This window comes from Echinops telfairi, unplaced genomic scaffold, assembly GCF_000313985.2.
Source record: "Echinops telfairi isolate 266 unplaced genomic scaffold, ASM31398v2 ScPeMD7_5;HRSCAF=22, whole genome shotgun sequence".
Taxonomy (NCBI): domain Eukaryota; kingdom Metazoa; phylum Chordata; class Mammalia; order Afrosoricida; family Tenrecidae; genus Echinops; species Echinops telfairi.
The window spans coordinates 33,398,366-33,411,449 of NW_022103901.1; the positions used below are offsets into that span (position 1 = coordinate 33,398,366).

The 13,084-nt window shown below is 51.1% G+C and overlaps 1 protein-coding gene across 1 annotated transcript in view; it reads right to left on the reverse strand.

Annotated features, from left to right (window-relative positions):
* Positions 1 to 1,825: 1,825 nt before the first annotated feature.
* The window catches only part of TFAP4 (transcription factor AP-4), a 45,020-nt gene continuing 33,761 nt past the window's right edge, over positions 1,826 to 13,084 (reverse strand). The window contains exons 3-8 of the mRNA XM_045286043.1: positions 7,441 to 7,606; positions 7,237 to 7,335; positions 6,663 to 6,833; positions 4,992 to 5,132; positions 4,043 to 4,198; positions 1,826 to 2,854 (exon numbers count right to left, since the gene is read on the reverse strand). Of these exons, the coding sequence (XP_045141978.1) occupies positions 2,687 to 2,854; positions 4,043 to 4,198; positions 4,992 to 5,132; positions 6,663 to 6,833; positions 7,237 to 7,335; positions 7,441 to 7,606 (901 nt within the window). The 3' untranslated portion in view covers positions 1,826 to 2,686. The remainder of the gene's footprint in view (positions 2,855 to 4,042; positions 4,199 to 4,991; positions 5,133 to 6,662; positions 6,834 to 7,236; positions 7,336 to 7,440; positions 7,607 to 13,084) is intronic.

A 13,084-nucleotide genomic window follows, 5' to 3' on the forward strand; every position in this document is an offset into this window, starting at 1 on the left:
GGAAAAGAAGATAGATTCTTGGTCTGACTTTCCACCCAAGGAGCCATCATGGAATAAGATACTGGCTATTTTTCCTATTGTTCCTCAGACCTCATCTACCAGCCAGTGTGCCCATGCCATTCAAAATGTCACTCATCCTAACATTTTCTATACATACACACAAAGCCATAGACATACAGTCTATTCCAATTCACATGAGCCCATGAATTAAGGGTAGAACTGCTTCAAAGTCGCCTGGCCTTTTTTCTATGGCACCACTAATGGATTTGAAGTTACAACCTTAGATGAATATAGGGCACAAAACCTTTGCAAAGCTTAAGAGAAAAATAGCTACACTGGATGTGTTGTGCAGTGGTCATGGCCATGGAGTCTAGAGCTCTCCAAGCTCTACTAAGACTCAATCCCCTTGTGTCATTAGAACTCCCAAATGTCAGATACCAAAAATCCAAATAACTGTCAGTCTATTTCTACTCATTACGACCCTATAGGGCAGGGTAGAACTGCCCCTATGGGTTTCTGAGACCGTAACTCAATATGAGAGTAAGAAGCCTCAGCATTCTCTCCAGAAGCAGCTGGTGGTTTTGAACTGCAGACCTTATGATTAGCAGCTTAACGTATAACCACTATGCCACCAAGCCTCCTACATTCAGATAAGGACCTCTTATCTCCACCATGAAGGGGTGCTCCATCTCTATAGGTGCTGAGATGAAGGTTCCACATGTGGCAGTTAAGGCATCAACTAGGACTCCTGAACATCTGGTATACCTGCTGCTCCATATGTTAAGAACCTGTGGTATAGCAGATGGTTTTATTCTTGCCTGCCACCCAAGAGGATTTAGGAGTCCCTCTCCCCACCCAACACCTTCTCTATCTTTCCAGTGAATCCAGGAAAGGAAATGACCAGGATTTCTCCTCCCTACATCACTCATAAGCTGCAGGGGTCATCACACTCACTCCCATCCAAACCACTCTACTGGGTCAGGCAACACTTGGCCCATTAGTACCTTCTGTTCCAGTCCAGGGGAGCCCTGGTAGCATAGTGGTTACGTATTCAGCTTCCATCTGCAAGGTTAGTGGTTTGAAACAGCTTCCTACCCCCATACACAGCTAGTCACAGAAACCCACAAGGCAGTTCTGCTGTCCTATAGGGTCACTGTGAGTTGGTATGGACTCGATGGCAGAGAGTGAGTGGGACTCCAGTCCAGAGGAGCCCTGATGGTACAGTGGCTAAGCTCTTGGCTGCTAACTGAAAACTCAACCTTCTGACCCCACCCTACAACTGTCGCTGCCTGCTTCCCATAGAGATTATTACCCTCTGGGATCATTCTATTCTGTCTTACAGGGTCATGATGAGCCTCAATGACACCAGGTTTTCTTTCTGGGGCCCGAGTCTCAGGATGGGGCAGATGATTCAGCACTCAGTTACCAGCTAAAGCAGTGGTTCTCAACCTTCCTAATGCCTTGGCCCTTTAATACAGTTCCTCATGTTGTGGTGACCCCCAAGCATAAAATTATTTTCGCTGCTACTTCCATAACTGTAATTTTGTTACAGTTATGTTTTCCGATGGTCTTAGGCAACCCACAGGATGAGAACTGCTGAGCTAAAGGTTGGCAGCTTGAACCCACCCAGAAAGGCACAGGAACAAAGGGTGGAAAGATCACCTTAATTAAAAGGGCTTTCAGTGCACAGTTCTACTTGGATGGCCCAAGTCCAAGTCGACCCCACAGCAACTGGTTTTGGCTGTGTATGCTTGTCTATTTCACTCTGGCCCACCAAGCCGGCATAGTTCTTCAGGCGAGCAAGCACTCGGGGGGACACAGAGGCTAGAAAACAAGGTACAAACTTTATTTTGTTGCTTTACAAAGGCACAGTGGCCTCTTGGTTTCCCCACCCCCCCCACTTTCTTAACAAAATATAATAGCTTCTCCTTGAACACAAAGACCTCAAATTTTTTTAAAAAAACAACAAAACAAAACAAAGAGGTGAGGAAAAAAAACAACAACGAACAAAACAAAAAGAGAGACAAAGACATTTTTGGGGTTGAAGATGGGAAACCGGTAGGGATAGGTGGGGTTGCGTGGGGAGTAGAGTGGCTAACCCTAGTGCTAAGAGGGGGTAGGGATGGGGGAGGAGGGCAGCAGCAAACCCCAAAACCGAGAAGCAACATCAACACCCCCCCCAACCCCCCAGAAAGCCCAGACCCAGCCAGACCCCCAACCCATGTTAAGTGCTTAAAGGAAAAAGAAGAAAACCAAAGAGAGGTGGGAAGGAGGGATTAAAGACTGGCTGTTGCAAGGCTGCCTCTGGGGAGGGAAGAGCGAGCTTGGGGTTACATTTCATTTTCCCTGTTCTTAAAAAACATGTTTAAAATGAAAAAATGTTTTATTTTTTTTTTTGGCAGAGAGAAACCAGGCACCTCAGTGTCTGTGTCCCCAGCCTCCAGGGCTGAGGCCCAGCCCCAGTATCCCAAGGCCCCACACACGCTCCAGGCCACCCCAGCCCCTGTGACCTTGAGTTGGGTGGCTCCGTTCAAAGGTCAATTTACAGTATCGAAAAAGAGGTCATAAAAGAGACCCAAATGACATTGTAATTTTGTAAAAATCTCTCACTCATTCGCCCACGTTTCTCCCTGCTGCTGTCCCGGGCCCCTCCAGCCCCCATTAGGGAGAGGAGGGCTGGGGCTGGTCAGGGAAGCTCTTCCCGACTCTGGTCCATGGTGTCACTGTCGGCGGCCTCCGAATCGGAGGCGGTGTCGGAGGCGGGGGGCTCGGAGCCACTGCGAAGGGGCTTTACGATGACGGCCCGCCGCTCCTCTTCCTGCCGCTCCTGGGTGCCCTCGATGTGCTGGATCGCCTGTGTGGGGACAGAGTGCCGATAAGGCCCCCCACCCACACACGCCCCACAACTGTCGGCCAGTGAGCCTAGCGAGGGAGGAAGCAGCAGGCCGGCCAGTGCCTGGGGGAGCCAACTTTAGAAAGCACTTCAGCTGAGTTGAAAACCCCTTAGGGGCCAACAGCAGCCTCACTGTTGTTTTGAAGTGAAGAGGGGTTTTCACATATTTATGCCTCTTAACTTAATAAGCGTCTTTGTTATTAACTTTGCTGTTCAATTAGCTGGGTTTATGTTCAACTCAAGTTCCAGGGGTTGAAAGACAGTTTTTTTGTTTGCTTCTTTTCCATGCTGGCTTCTTTGGTTAATGAATTAATAAGTTTATTTGATGTTCTTGGGTTCTCTCCAAGGGGACTAGCCTAACACTGAGTGTAGCAGTAACAACAGGTTAGACCCAGAAAATTGCTCATTCTAATCCGCCCTCCACTGCTGGAGGCTTAATTGACACCCACCCAGGTCCAAGGAGATAGTAGTGAAAGAAAATTCTGGACCAACTTCAGGGTGAGAGACCCAAAGTCTTTAACCCAGACTCTGAGAACTGAGGGTCTTCTTGGCTAGAGTCAGTGGGGCTATATGAACCTCCAAAATTACTGCCTCAAGATTATCTTTAAACCTTAAACCACAAATATCGCCTAAATTGTTTTGAAAACCAAACTCGGGTTTAGCTTAAGCAATAAAAAAGGTCTATCTTGAGTATTGTGTTCTTTTAAGATCGATTGAAATGGAATCAAACTGACAACAGCAACTCGAAAGATTGGATGGGAACAGGCACTGAGTTCACGTCAGTGGGAGTGGGGGATGACTCGGAAAGGGAGGGTGAGAAGGGTTGCATACTGCCAAGAACGTCACCAATTGTACATGTGTTGAACTGATGTAAGTTTCACTGTGTATATTCAACAATAACAAAATACAGTTAAACTTTTTTCAACATCTGGCACTACTAAAAAAAAGGGAGTTGTCTTCAACTCCATGTAGGATACAGGAGCAGGGTCTCTTCAAGACCTCTGCATCCCTCTGGCCAGGTGGACCCCACTCGCAGCTCTCAACAGAGCAGCTACCCACTTGACAGGTACAGAAATGGGGAGTTGAAGATGCCACCCCCTAACCTCCGTCTCGCTCCCTATGGGCTGCACCCTCCACAAGCCCAGGTACCTGCACGATGGTGTCCAAGTTTTGCCGGGACGTGGAGACAGAGTTGATGACTGAGGAGGGGCCCATGGTGACAACGTTGATGTGGTGGGAGGGCGGAGGAGGTGGTGCCGGCACAATCACCGTAGGGTGGTGGGTGGGGGCCGGAGGGGGCAGGAGCTGCAACACAGAGGTCTTCAGTGTCTCTCCCCAAGGTCCTTGCCCTCAGGAACAGCCCTCTGAAACCAGCTCTCCCTACCCACTTCTCCCACCCACCACCCAGCTGATAGTCCCCCCGAGCCCTCTGAGTTTAAAAGGCCTAGAGAGGAGCTCCCAGCCACCCAAGATCACAAGGCCCCTTTGCTTTGAAGCATCAAGTGTAAAGTGACCAGATTTTAACATTGGTAAAGCGGGACACCATTGATAAAACTCATATCCTGGCGAAATAGCCACATGGCCTCCTCCAAAAACCGTATACCCTACCTAGCTCGTCGAGTATTCTATGCAAAAAATCGGGACTTTTTAAAAACGCCACAGGACTTGGGAAAAATTGTTAAAAATCAGAACTGTCAAAAAAAAAAAAAATCAGAACTGTCCCGCCAAAAGCAGGACATCTGGTCACCTTAATCAAGTGGGCAGTTTAAAGTTCGACTGTGGTGTAAGTGGGAAGTCTGTGGCATTCAGACACACTAGATTACACACTAGATTTTGCCAGCCAGGATTCAAATCCCTGCTCCAAACCACACACTAGCCCAAGGCCCTTGGGCTTATTATTTAACTAGGCCTCAGTTTTCTCACTGTGATCCAGGAACAATAGCACCCCGGTCCTCTAGAGGCTGCTAAAAACATTCAACACCATTTCATACACAGCACAGCTGCAAGTCTGGAACATTACAATATCGGCCCAGCTGGACATTCGGGGGTGCAGTGATGGGGTGATGCCTGCTGGGGAAGAGGAGCAAGGCCCACTCACCTGGGTGCGTAGGTGCTGCTGTTCCCGCTCCAGTTTCTCCTGGTGCAGCAGCCGCACCTGCTCTTGCTGCTGCTGTAGCTGCACCTGCTGTGCAATCACCTTGAGCTTTTCTGGGTACATGTGAGCCTCCAACGAGCGCACCTGGGGTCAAAGCAGCTGGCTTAGGGCAAGGCGAGGCCCACACTCAATGCTGAAGCCCATTTGTGGGGCCCTGCAAATTCCCAAGCAGCTCACAGGCCCCAACATGCTGCCCCAAACTCTATCTGCTGCTAGGAAGACTGGTCAACCTGCCAGTGAACTTAGCTCAGAGCCCACTACCTACTGGGCAGGAACCAGAGCAGCAGCCTGGAAGGAGGACCCTACTAGACCAGGCCAGTCCCGATGTGTCCCCTCCTTTCCCTCCTCCCTCACAGTGGCCTCATCATACCAGGCTCCCTCCCTCCTGCCTCCAGGCTGTTCCCTCTGCCTGGATCTTCTGAAGGGAACCTTGATGCAGCCCCTCCAGAACTAGCCCAGACCCCCTAAGGATGCCCACACAGAAACTATGGCCTCAATCACAGCTGTGTGGGGCAGGGGTGGGGAGTTGAGTTAGCTTGTTGTGCCAACCTGGCTGATAAACACATGGGGTTAATTGAAGGGCAGAGGGATAAACAGCTCAGTGAGCCTCGCCTTTCTAGTTCTCAGGTCTCTTGCTTTCTGATGGTCGGACCAGAGTGCAGCTGCCTTAGCCAGTTCCCTGCTTCAGCTGGCAAGGTTCACTTCCTGCAAGGCATCCCTGAGGAGAAACCACATGGACCTACCCCGATGCAGCCCTGGGTGCTGGAGCACCGTGTGGAGACCCTGCCAGTGCTAAGATGCTTACACATTCACTGATTTGGCTTTCCTCCTGCAGTCAGCATCATTGCGTGTGTTTTGTGAGATGGAGGAGGAGGACTTTGTGGATTGGTGTAAGACCTATAGGCTAATGTTGGACTTGTGAGCTTGGGCAGCACTGGGTTGGGATGTTTTCTTGATGCACACTTAACCTTTATAAAAAAATCTCTCTTATACATGAGTTTCTGTGGATTTGTTTCTCTAAAGTACTCAGACGAACACAGGTGTGGTAACATCCTGTGACAAACTCAGCTCCATGGCCAAGATGGTACCCTCACCCCTAGTGGCTGAGGGTACATCTGGTACCTCCCCTCACTTTCCAGCCTGGCCCAAAGTTGTTGAAATCGCTGGGTGCCATGACCCCAGAGGACAGTGTGTGAACTGCCCCATCATGTTTCCTAAGATACCATTTTGACATGGGAGAAACCCAAGTGCAGCAGAGATTAAAGCGCTCAGTTGCTAACCAGAAGGTCAGAGGTTCAAACCCAATGGGAGAAAGCCATGGCTGTTGGATTCCATAAAAATTATGGGACATTTCTACTCCACCCCATAGGGTAGGTCACTTTTTTTTTTTCTTCTGTAACCTGTATGGGAGCAGGTCACCAGGCCTTTACTTCTGTGGAGCTGGGTTCAAAGTGCCAACCGCTCAGTTCGCAACCTTCTTCTCCCTGGGGTTTAACACAGTGCACCACCAGGGCTGGCGACTCCGAAGGCAGGCAGGGGGACCCGCCCCGGCCAGCTGGAATGCCCGCGCAGCCGCGCACTCTTTCTCCTGGCCAGCAGGGGGCGCCGCCTCACCTGCTCCTCCAGCATCATGCGCACTGAGCGCTCCTTGTCTAGCTGCTGCCGCAGCTCAATCATCTCCCTCCGCAGGTCCTCGGCTTTCTCATCTTCCCAGATGTCGGGGGAGCCAATGCCCTCATCTTTGTCCTCCGCCCGGCGCCGCTTAGGGGATGAGCCGCTCAGTTCCTGCAGACCCCAGAGGGGTGAGTGAGTATGACTCAACACCTGACCACTGCCGGGGTGTGAGGTCACACAGACCCGCATAAGTATCAGAACGCAAGGTCCATTTCTGTGGCTTCAATACGCCCCCAGTTTGAGTTGCTAGCTATAGCAGCCACAGCAGATATGGATAACCCAGTTCCTTTCAGAACCACCTTGGGCACCCTGGGCAGAGGGTAAACAAAAGCCCAGGTAGGAAGGCAGGTGCTGGGAGCAGGTGGTCTGTGGTGAGAGGCAGGGCAGGCAGCAAGGAGCTTCGGGTAGTGCTAGTAGTGCAGGGGGCCCTGGGACGGCCCAAGCGGCAGGAGAAAGGAGAGGTGGCAAGGGAGTGGGCCGGCAGGTGACAGGGGAGGACTCCCCGGGGCAGTACCTGGATGAAGCGCTTGAGCTGGGTGTTCTGCTGCAGAAGTCGGGTCTTCTCCTGCTCCAGCGAAAAGATGTACTCAGCTGTCTGCTGGAGGATGGCTGCCTGTAGGCAAGAGGGGTTGCCAGTCAGGGGCTGAGCTGATGGCCTCTGCCATCGCAGCCACTGCCACCCCCAGGAAGCCCTCCCAGCCCTCCCCGCCAGGTGCACCTTGCTGAGCTTCTCTCCATCCGTGTGGGGAATGAGGGTCTTGAGGGACTGGAAGCCGGCGTTGATGCTCTGCATGCGCCGCCGCTCATTGCTGTTGGCAATCTCCCTTCGGATCCGACGCTCCTGGTCCCGCTGTGTCTCTGGGGTCAGTGGAATATTGGCCAGGCTGTGGGATGAGAGGGGCCCACTGACGCCAGGTGCCTGCTGGACCCACCCCCAATGGACCTCTGTCTTTTTCATTCCACCTGTATCCCTTCCAGGGCAGAAGAGGCCAGGCCTGACACCTAAGGGGAGATGGGGGTGGGGGTGGGGGGCGCGGGTTAGTGGAGTGGAGTGGAGGGGATGGGAAGCTAGTGAAGACAAAGCTTTGGGAAGTCCCTGTCTGAATGAGACTGACCCTTCTCCAGAACAGGATGTCAAAGCACCCAGGAACTTATAGGGAAACCCTAGAAGCCTCCATGGTTAAGATGCAGCCCTGATTCTGAAGCATGTGGGTACCAGGTGACAATCAGGGCACCTGGGGCCACAGCTACCATTCTTGATCAAAGAACTCATAGAAGACTCAGTCCAAAGAGGTAGAAAATGCAGAACAGAATTTCAAGTTCTCATGGAATCCAGACTTTCTGGATCCATGAAAGCTGAATGCAAACCCCCTAAAAAATACATTAAATTTTACACCAAAAAGATCCCCTGAAATCTTCTTCAAACTATACTATAAACCCACTGCCATTGAGTTTATTCTGACCTTTAATGACCCTACTCAACTTTTCTAGGGCTGTTAATCTTTATGGACACAGATTCATCCTTCTCTCATGGAATAGATTGGTGGGTTTGAACCACTGACAGTGTGGTTAGCAGCCCAGTGCTTACCCAGCAAGGGCTCCTTAAGTCACACAAAAGTTTAGTAAGTAAAGACCATCTGGCTTGAGCATAGTGCTCTTTCAAGAAGATGATCTACATGGGATCAAACTTGACAAGAGCTAGTCCCAAAATAAGATAAGAAGCTGAAGGGGTGTCAAGTTTGTGTTAATGGGGGAGAATTCCAAAAAGGGAGGTAAGAATGGCTGAAATGGATGAATGGAATCAGTGTCACTCAGTTGTAAACGCAGAAATTGTTGAATTGGTATATGCCTGCTATGTGTATTCTCAATAGCAAATAAAATGTCAAACAACACCTGGATAAGTCCGAGCACTTGTACCTCTGAGCACTGCCCCCACCTGGACCATGTCACCCAGACTCAGGCCTGGTCCCTCTCCCCTTCCTTCCCATCCCCGCATCTGAGTCTCCAGCCTTCCTGGTCTCAGACCCCAAAGAAGATGAGAACCACTCTTCTCCTACGGACCACTGGGCCCATAGTGCCTGAGGACAGATGGTTCTCCTCTCCCTGGCCTGAGCCCCCTTGCCACTAGGGGCAGCTCTCCCTGTGCCTGAGAAGTGAGACTCCCAGCATGCTGTGGGCAATTAAAGGCTGCAGGAGCCTTGGCCAGCGGGTGAGAGAGAAGGCAGCCAGGGGTAGGGGTGAGGCTGCTGGCCAGGCAAGAGGAGTCTGTGGGCCCAACGCCACTGCTCCCAAGGGGTGGGCCTGTGTGTGGCCTGGCGGAGGCATGCCCCCTTTCCCGGCCCCCTGCCCCCCTCATGGGCCTGATGGCTTCCAGATGCTGGGCTCCCAGCAGAGGCTGCTGGCCCCACCCAAAGCCACAGTCACAGCCTCTTCCTGAGGGGCCCTCCCAGGGTGACCTGCTCCAAGCCTGGGCCAAAGAAGTCCTTGCTCTGAGTCTGGGGGTGACAAGGCAATACTGGCATCGCAGCTCCCCAGGGGGAGGGGGAGGGCAGGGCCAAGAGGTCCCCCTCCCGGCCATGCCCCTGTCTCAAGTACTGTCCCTAAGCAGAAAGGCACTGACCCCAGGAGAGGAATGCATCTGGAGCAGTTAGTCCCACCCAAGGCCCTTTGGCCAGACCTATCTCACTGCTCCGGAGAACTTGGGGCCTGGACGTCCTCCTCCACCAAGAGGTTGCTGGCTGGAGGTGGGCTTCACACCAGACAAGCCCACACTGCTGCTGGAGGTCCAAAGGAAAGCCAACCTCCTCCACCTGTCCAGGACCACTCAGGGTTCTGGGACTGTCAGAGCTAGGAAGGAGGTTCACCAGCCTCACTTCAGAAGAATGGGAAAGGGCACGTTGCAGGGTCAGGCAGCCAGTATCTGGCTTCCCTACTTCTGGGCTGGGGGAGGGGGCAGAAGCTGGGGGGTCGTCTCGGTTCTCCCAGTTTTCCTCTCCCACCCTGGGGTGGCAGTGGTCTGAGAAAGGATGAAAGAAGTGGGTGGGTCAAAGCTAGAAGTCTCTGGGGTCAGGAGGAGCTAGAAGAGAAGTCCATAGGAAGCCAAGTCCCCATCACTTTACCTTGCCCTCACCCAGCCATTAGTTGAGGCCATAGCTGAACCACAAGAGCCCTAATGCATCCACACTTGCGTGGGCCACCCTAAGTGGCGAACTTCCCAAAAGCCCCATGGAGAGGGCCTAGCAGCAGAGTAATAAAACCAAACACCAAACTCACTGCCATCAAATAGACTCTGAATCATAGCTACCCTATAGGACAGGGTAGAACTGCCCCTGCAGGTTTCTGACACTATTTACTAGAGTAGAACATCAGACTTCATAGTGATAGACTTGATTTGAATTTTAAGAGTTAACTAGAGTGTACTGCTTTAGTGGTAGAAGCCCCAACCCTACCCCCCACACCCCTTCCATACAAGTGCTTGGAGCCCTGATGGTATAGTGGGTAATGCACTGGGCTGCTAAATGCAAGGTCAGCAGTTCAAAACTGCTAGCCAGCTCCTTGGGAGAAAGATGAGGCTTTCTACTCCCATCCTACAGGGACGCTAAGCATCAGAATTGACTGATGGCAGTGAGTTGGGTTTGGTTATACAGCAGACACGTCCTCCCAAACACGTCCTCCCAAACAAGGAACCCAGGGTGGGATAAGAGGGTAATGTGCCCCAGGCCAGGCAGCTAGACCCAGTGGTGCCCTCAGAGCTCATGTTCCTCCCCTGCCCCACCAGCTAATGGCACCCTCATGCTGTTGTCTAGTCAGCAGCCCCAAACTCATGATGACTTCATGCACAAAAGAACAAAAGGCTACCCAGTTGTAGACCAGCCCCATAATTGGCTGTGGATTGAACTTCTATATAACAGTGTTTTGTTTTATTTTCAAATGCTGATTTTTGAAAGTCGATAACCAGGCCTTTCTTCCTAGTCTGAGTCCATGCAAGCCTCCACCAAGAGACAGACAGGTGTCATTTGCACATGAAGTACCCCAGAATCAAACTAGATTCTGATTCTCTCACAACCATTGTATCAATTCTGATTCATAGCAACCCTGTAGGACAGGGTAGAATTGCCTCTGTGGTTTTCTAAGAGGTATCACATGAAGGCCATCCCAACTCATAGGCAGGCCCCACAGGGCTTCCAAGGCTGTCATCTTTGTGGAAGCAGTTTGCCATTCTGCCTCAGAGAGGCTGGTGGGTTCGAACTTTCAGCTATCGGCCCAGCACTTAACCTCTGAGTCACAAGAACTCCTAGCCAGCTCTTTGAAACTCTCACTGTCAGGGGAAGGGAGAGTAAAATGAGGAGCAATACCAAGGGCTCAAACAGAATGTAAATGTTTAGGGAAAAAATGATGGCAACATATGTACAAATATGCTTGATACAATTGATGTATGGATTGTTATAAGAGCCACCAATAAAATGATCTTTTAATAAAAATAATTTTTTTCAAATCAAACTTTTTCACCAAAAAAAAACCTTTTACTGTCATAAAGTCCATGCCGACTCATAGCGACCCTATAGGACAGGGCAGAACTATTCCTGTGAGTTTCTGAGACTGTAACTCTTTAAGGGAGTAGAAAGCCCCATATTTCTCCCATGGAGGAACTGGCAGTTTCGAACTGCCGATCTTGTGGTTAACAACCCAACTTGTAACCACTCCGCTACCAGCGATTCTTGCCAACTCTTAGCCAAGGACAAAGGTAAAAGTACTTGCAATGTAAAGAACAAACGCAAAAGTACAACTGCAATGTCCCTTCCTGTAGTGCCAAGCACCCACTGCCTCCCAGCCCAAGACTCACATCTGAACCAAGCCAAAGCTCAGTCCCATCCCCCCACCCTCCTGCATACACCCAGTTCATCCACCCAGGAATCCTCAGCCCTGAGACAGACTCCTTGGCAGGCTCCCCAGCCCTACACTGTTGTCCCTTTAAATGTAAGACCAACAGAGATCCTTAGGACTCCTGTCTGAAAGCCCCACCATTTCTTATGGAAATTCCTTGGCCTTGGCCTTGGCCCAGCAGGAAGCAGAGGTCTGTTAGCAATTCCTCTGCACTGGGAGCCCCCACCTCACATCATCAATGTTCTATCCTGCCCCTCTCCAAACCCATCAGGCCAGCCTCCTGGCTCCCTGCAAGTAATCAGTTGCTGCTGATCTACTGCAGATCTTAAACCCCATAAAATTCATTTTGCAACACAAAACTCATAGTCATTGAGTCAATGTCGACACATTAGTGACTCTATAAGACAGGGTAGAACAGCCCCAACTGGGTCCTTAATTAGAACTCATCTAAACAGGCCTGGAGTACCAGCTGACTTTGATACAATGTGAGCTAACCAGGGTTCTGACTGGCCATCTGCAGGCTAAACCAGGCTCTGGTTGGTGGAGTGCCAACTAACCAGAGGCTCAGATTGGTGGAATGCAAACTAAACAGAAGTTCCGGTTGGTCTCCGATTGATGACTGTCTGGCTAATTGGAATTGCAAGGTGATACTGCTCTTGTAAAGGGGGACTTTCCACAGCTAGCCTGGAAGTCCCTTTTTGGGTTTTTCAGTTGAAGTGAGGCACCAAATGCAAAAGCCCCAAAGTTACTGCCTCCAGCTTCGCCAGACTCCCTCAGGGGAGCAGTGAAGGTGGCCTGTATCCACCAGACATCATCTCTGGCTCTCCACACCCTTCTACCCACAAGAGCCAGGCTCCTGGAGGCTGGTCAGGGACTGCCCTGGAATAAGGTAGGGCACTTGGGCAGCCAGGGACAAAACCTCAGGTGTTAAGACCAGTGTGGCCAGGCCAAGATCAGAAACCACCGCCCTCCCACCCCACACACTGCCCCCTGGAGACCAGTAGTCCTCCCTCTTGCCCAGCCCAAGGTCACATCTCCCCCATGGCTCATATATCCCCTTTGCCTCTGGCTCCATTCTAGCCTCAAATTGACCAAAAGAACCAGCCCCTTGTATACCCCAGAGCCACTTACACCCACACAGTTAAGGTGGGAAAAATAAAAATCCAAACCTATGGCCACTGGTCAACTCCCTCCAGCTCATAATGACTCTCTGGGGTTTCTGAGTCTGTAAATCTTTATGGGTGCAAACAGCCTCTTCATTGTTCCTTGAAGCAGTTGATGGACTTGAACCACCAACCTGAAGGAACCCACAATAGCACCAGGGCTCCTTCAGGTGGGTAAGTGCACACAGCATTTTACTCATGCCCAACTATGAGAGTGGCAGGGAGAAAGGCAAACCCCCCCTAACAAGAATGCCAGTCTTCTCTCTCCACAACACCCCCATGCATCCACACTTGCGTGGGCCACCCTAAGTGGCG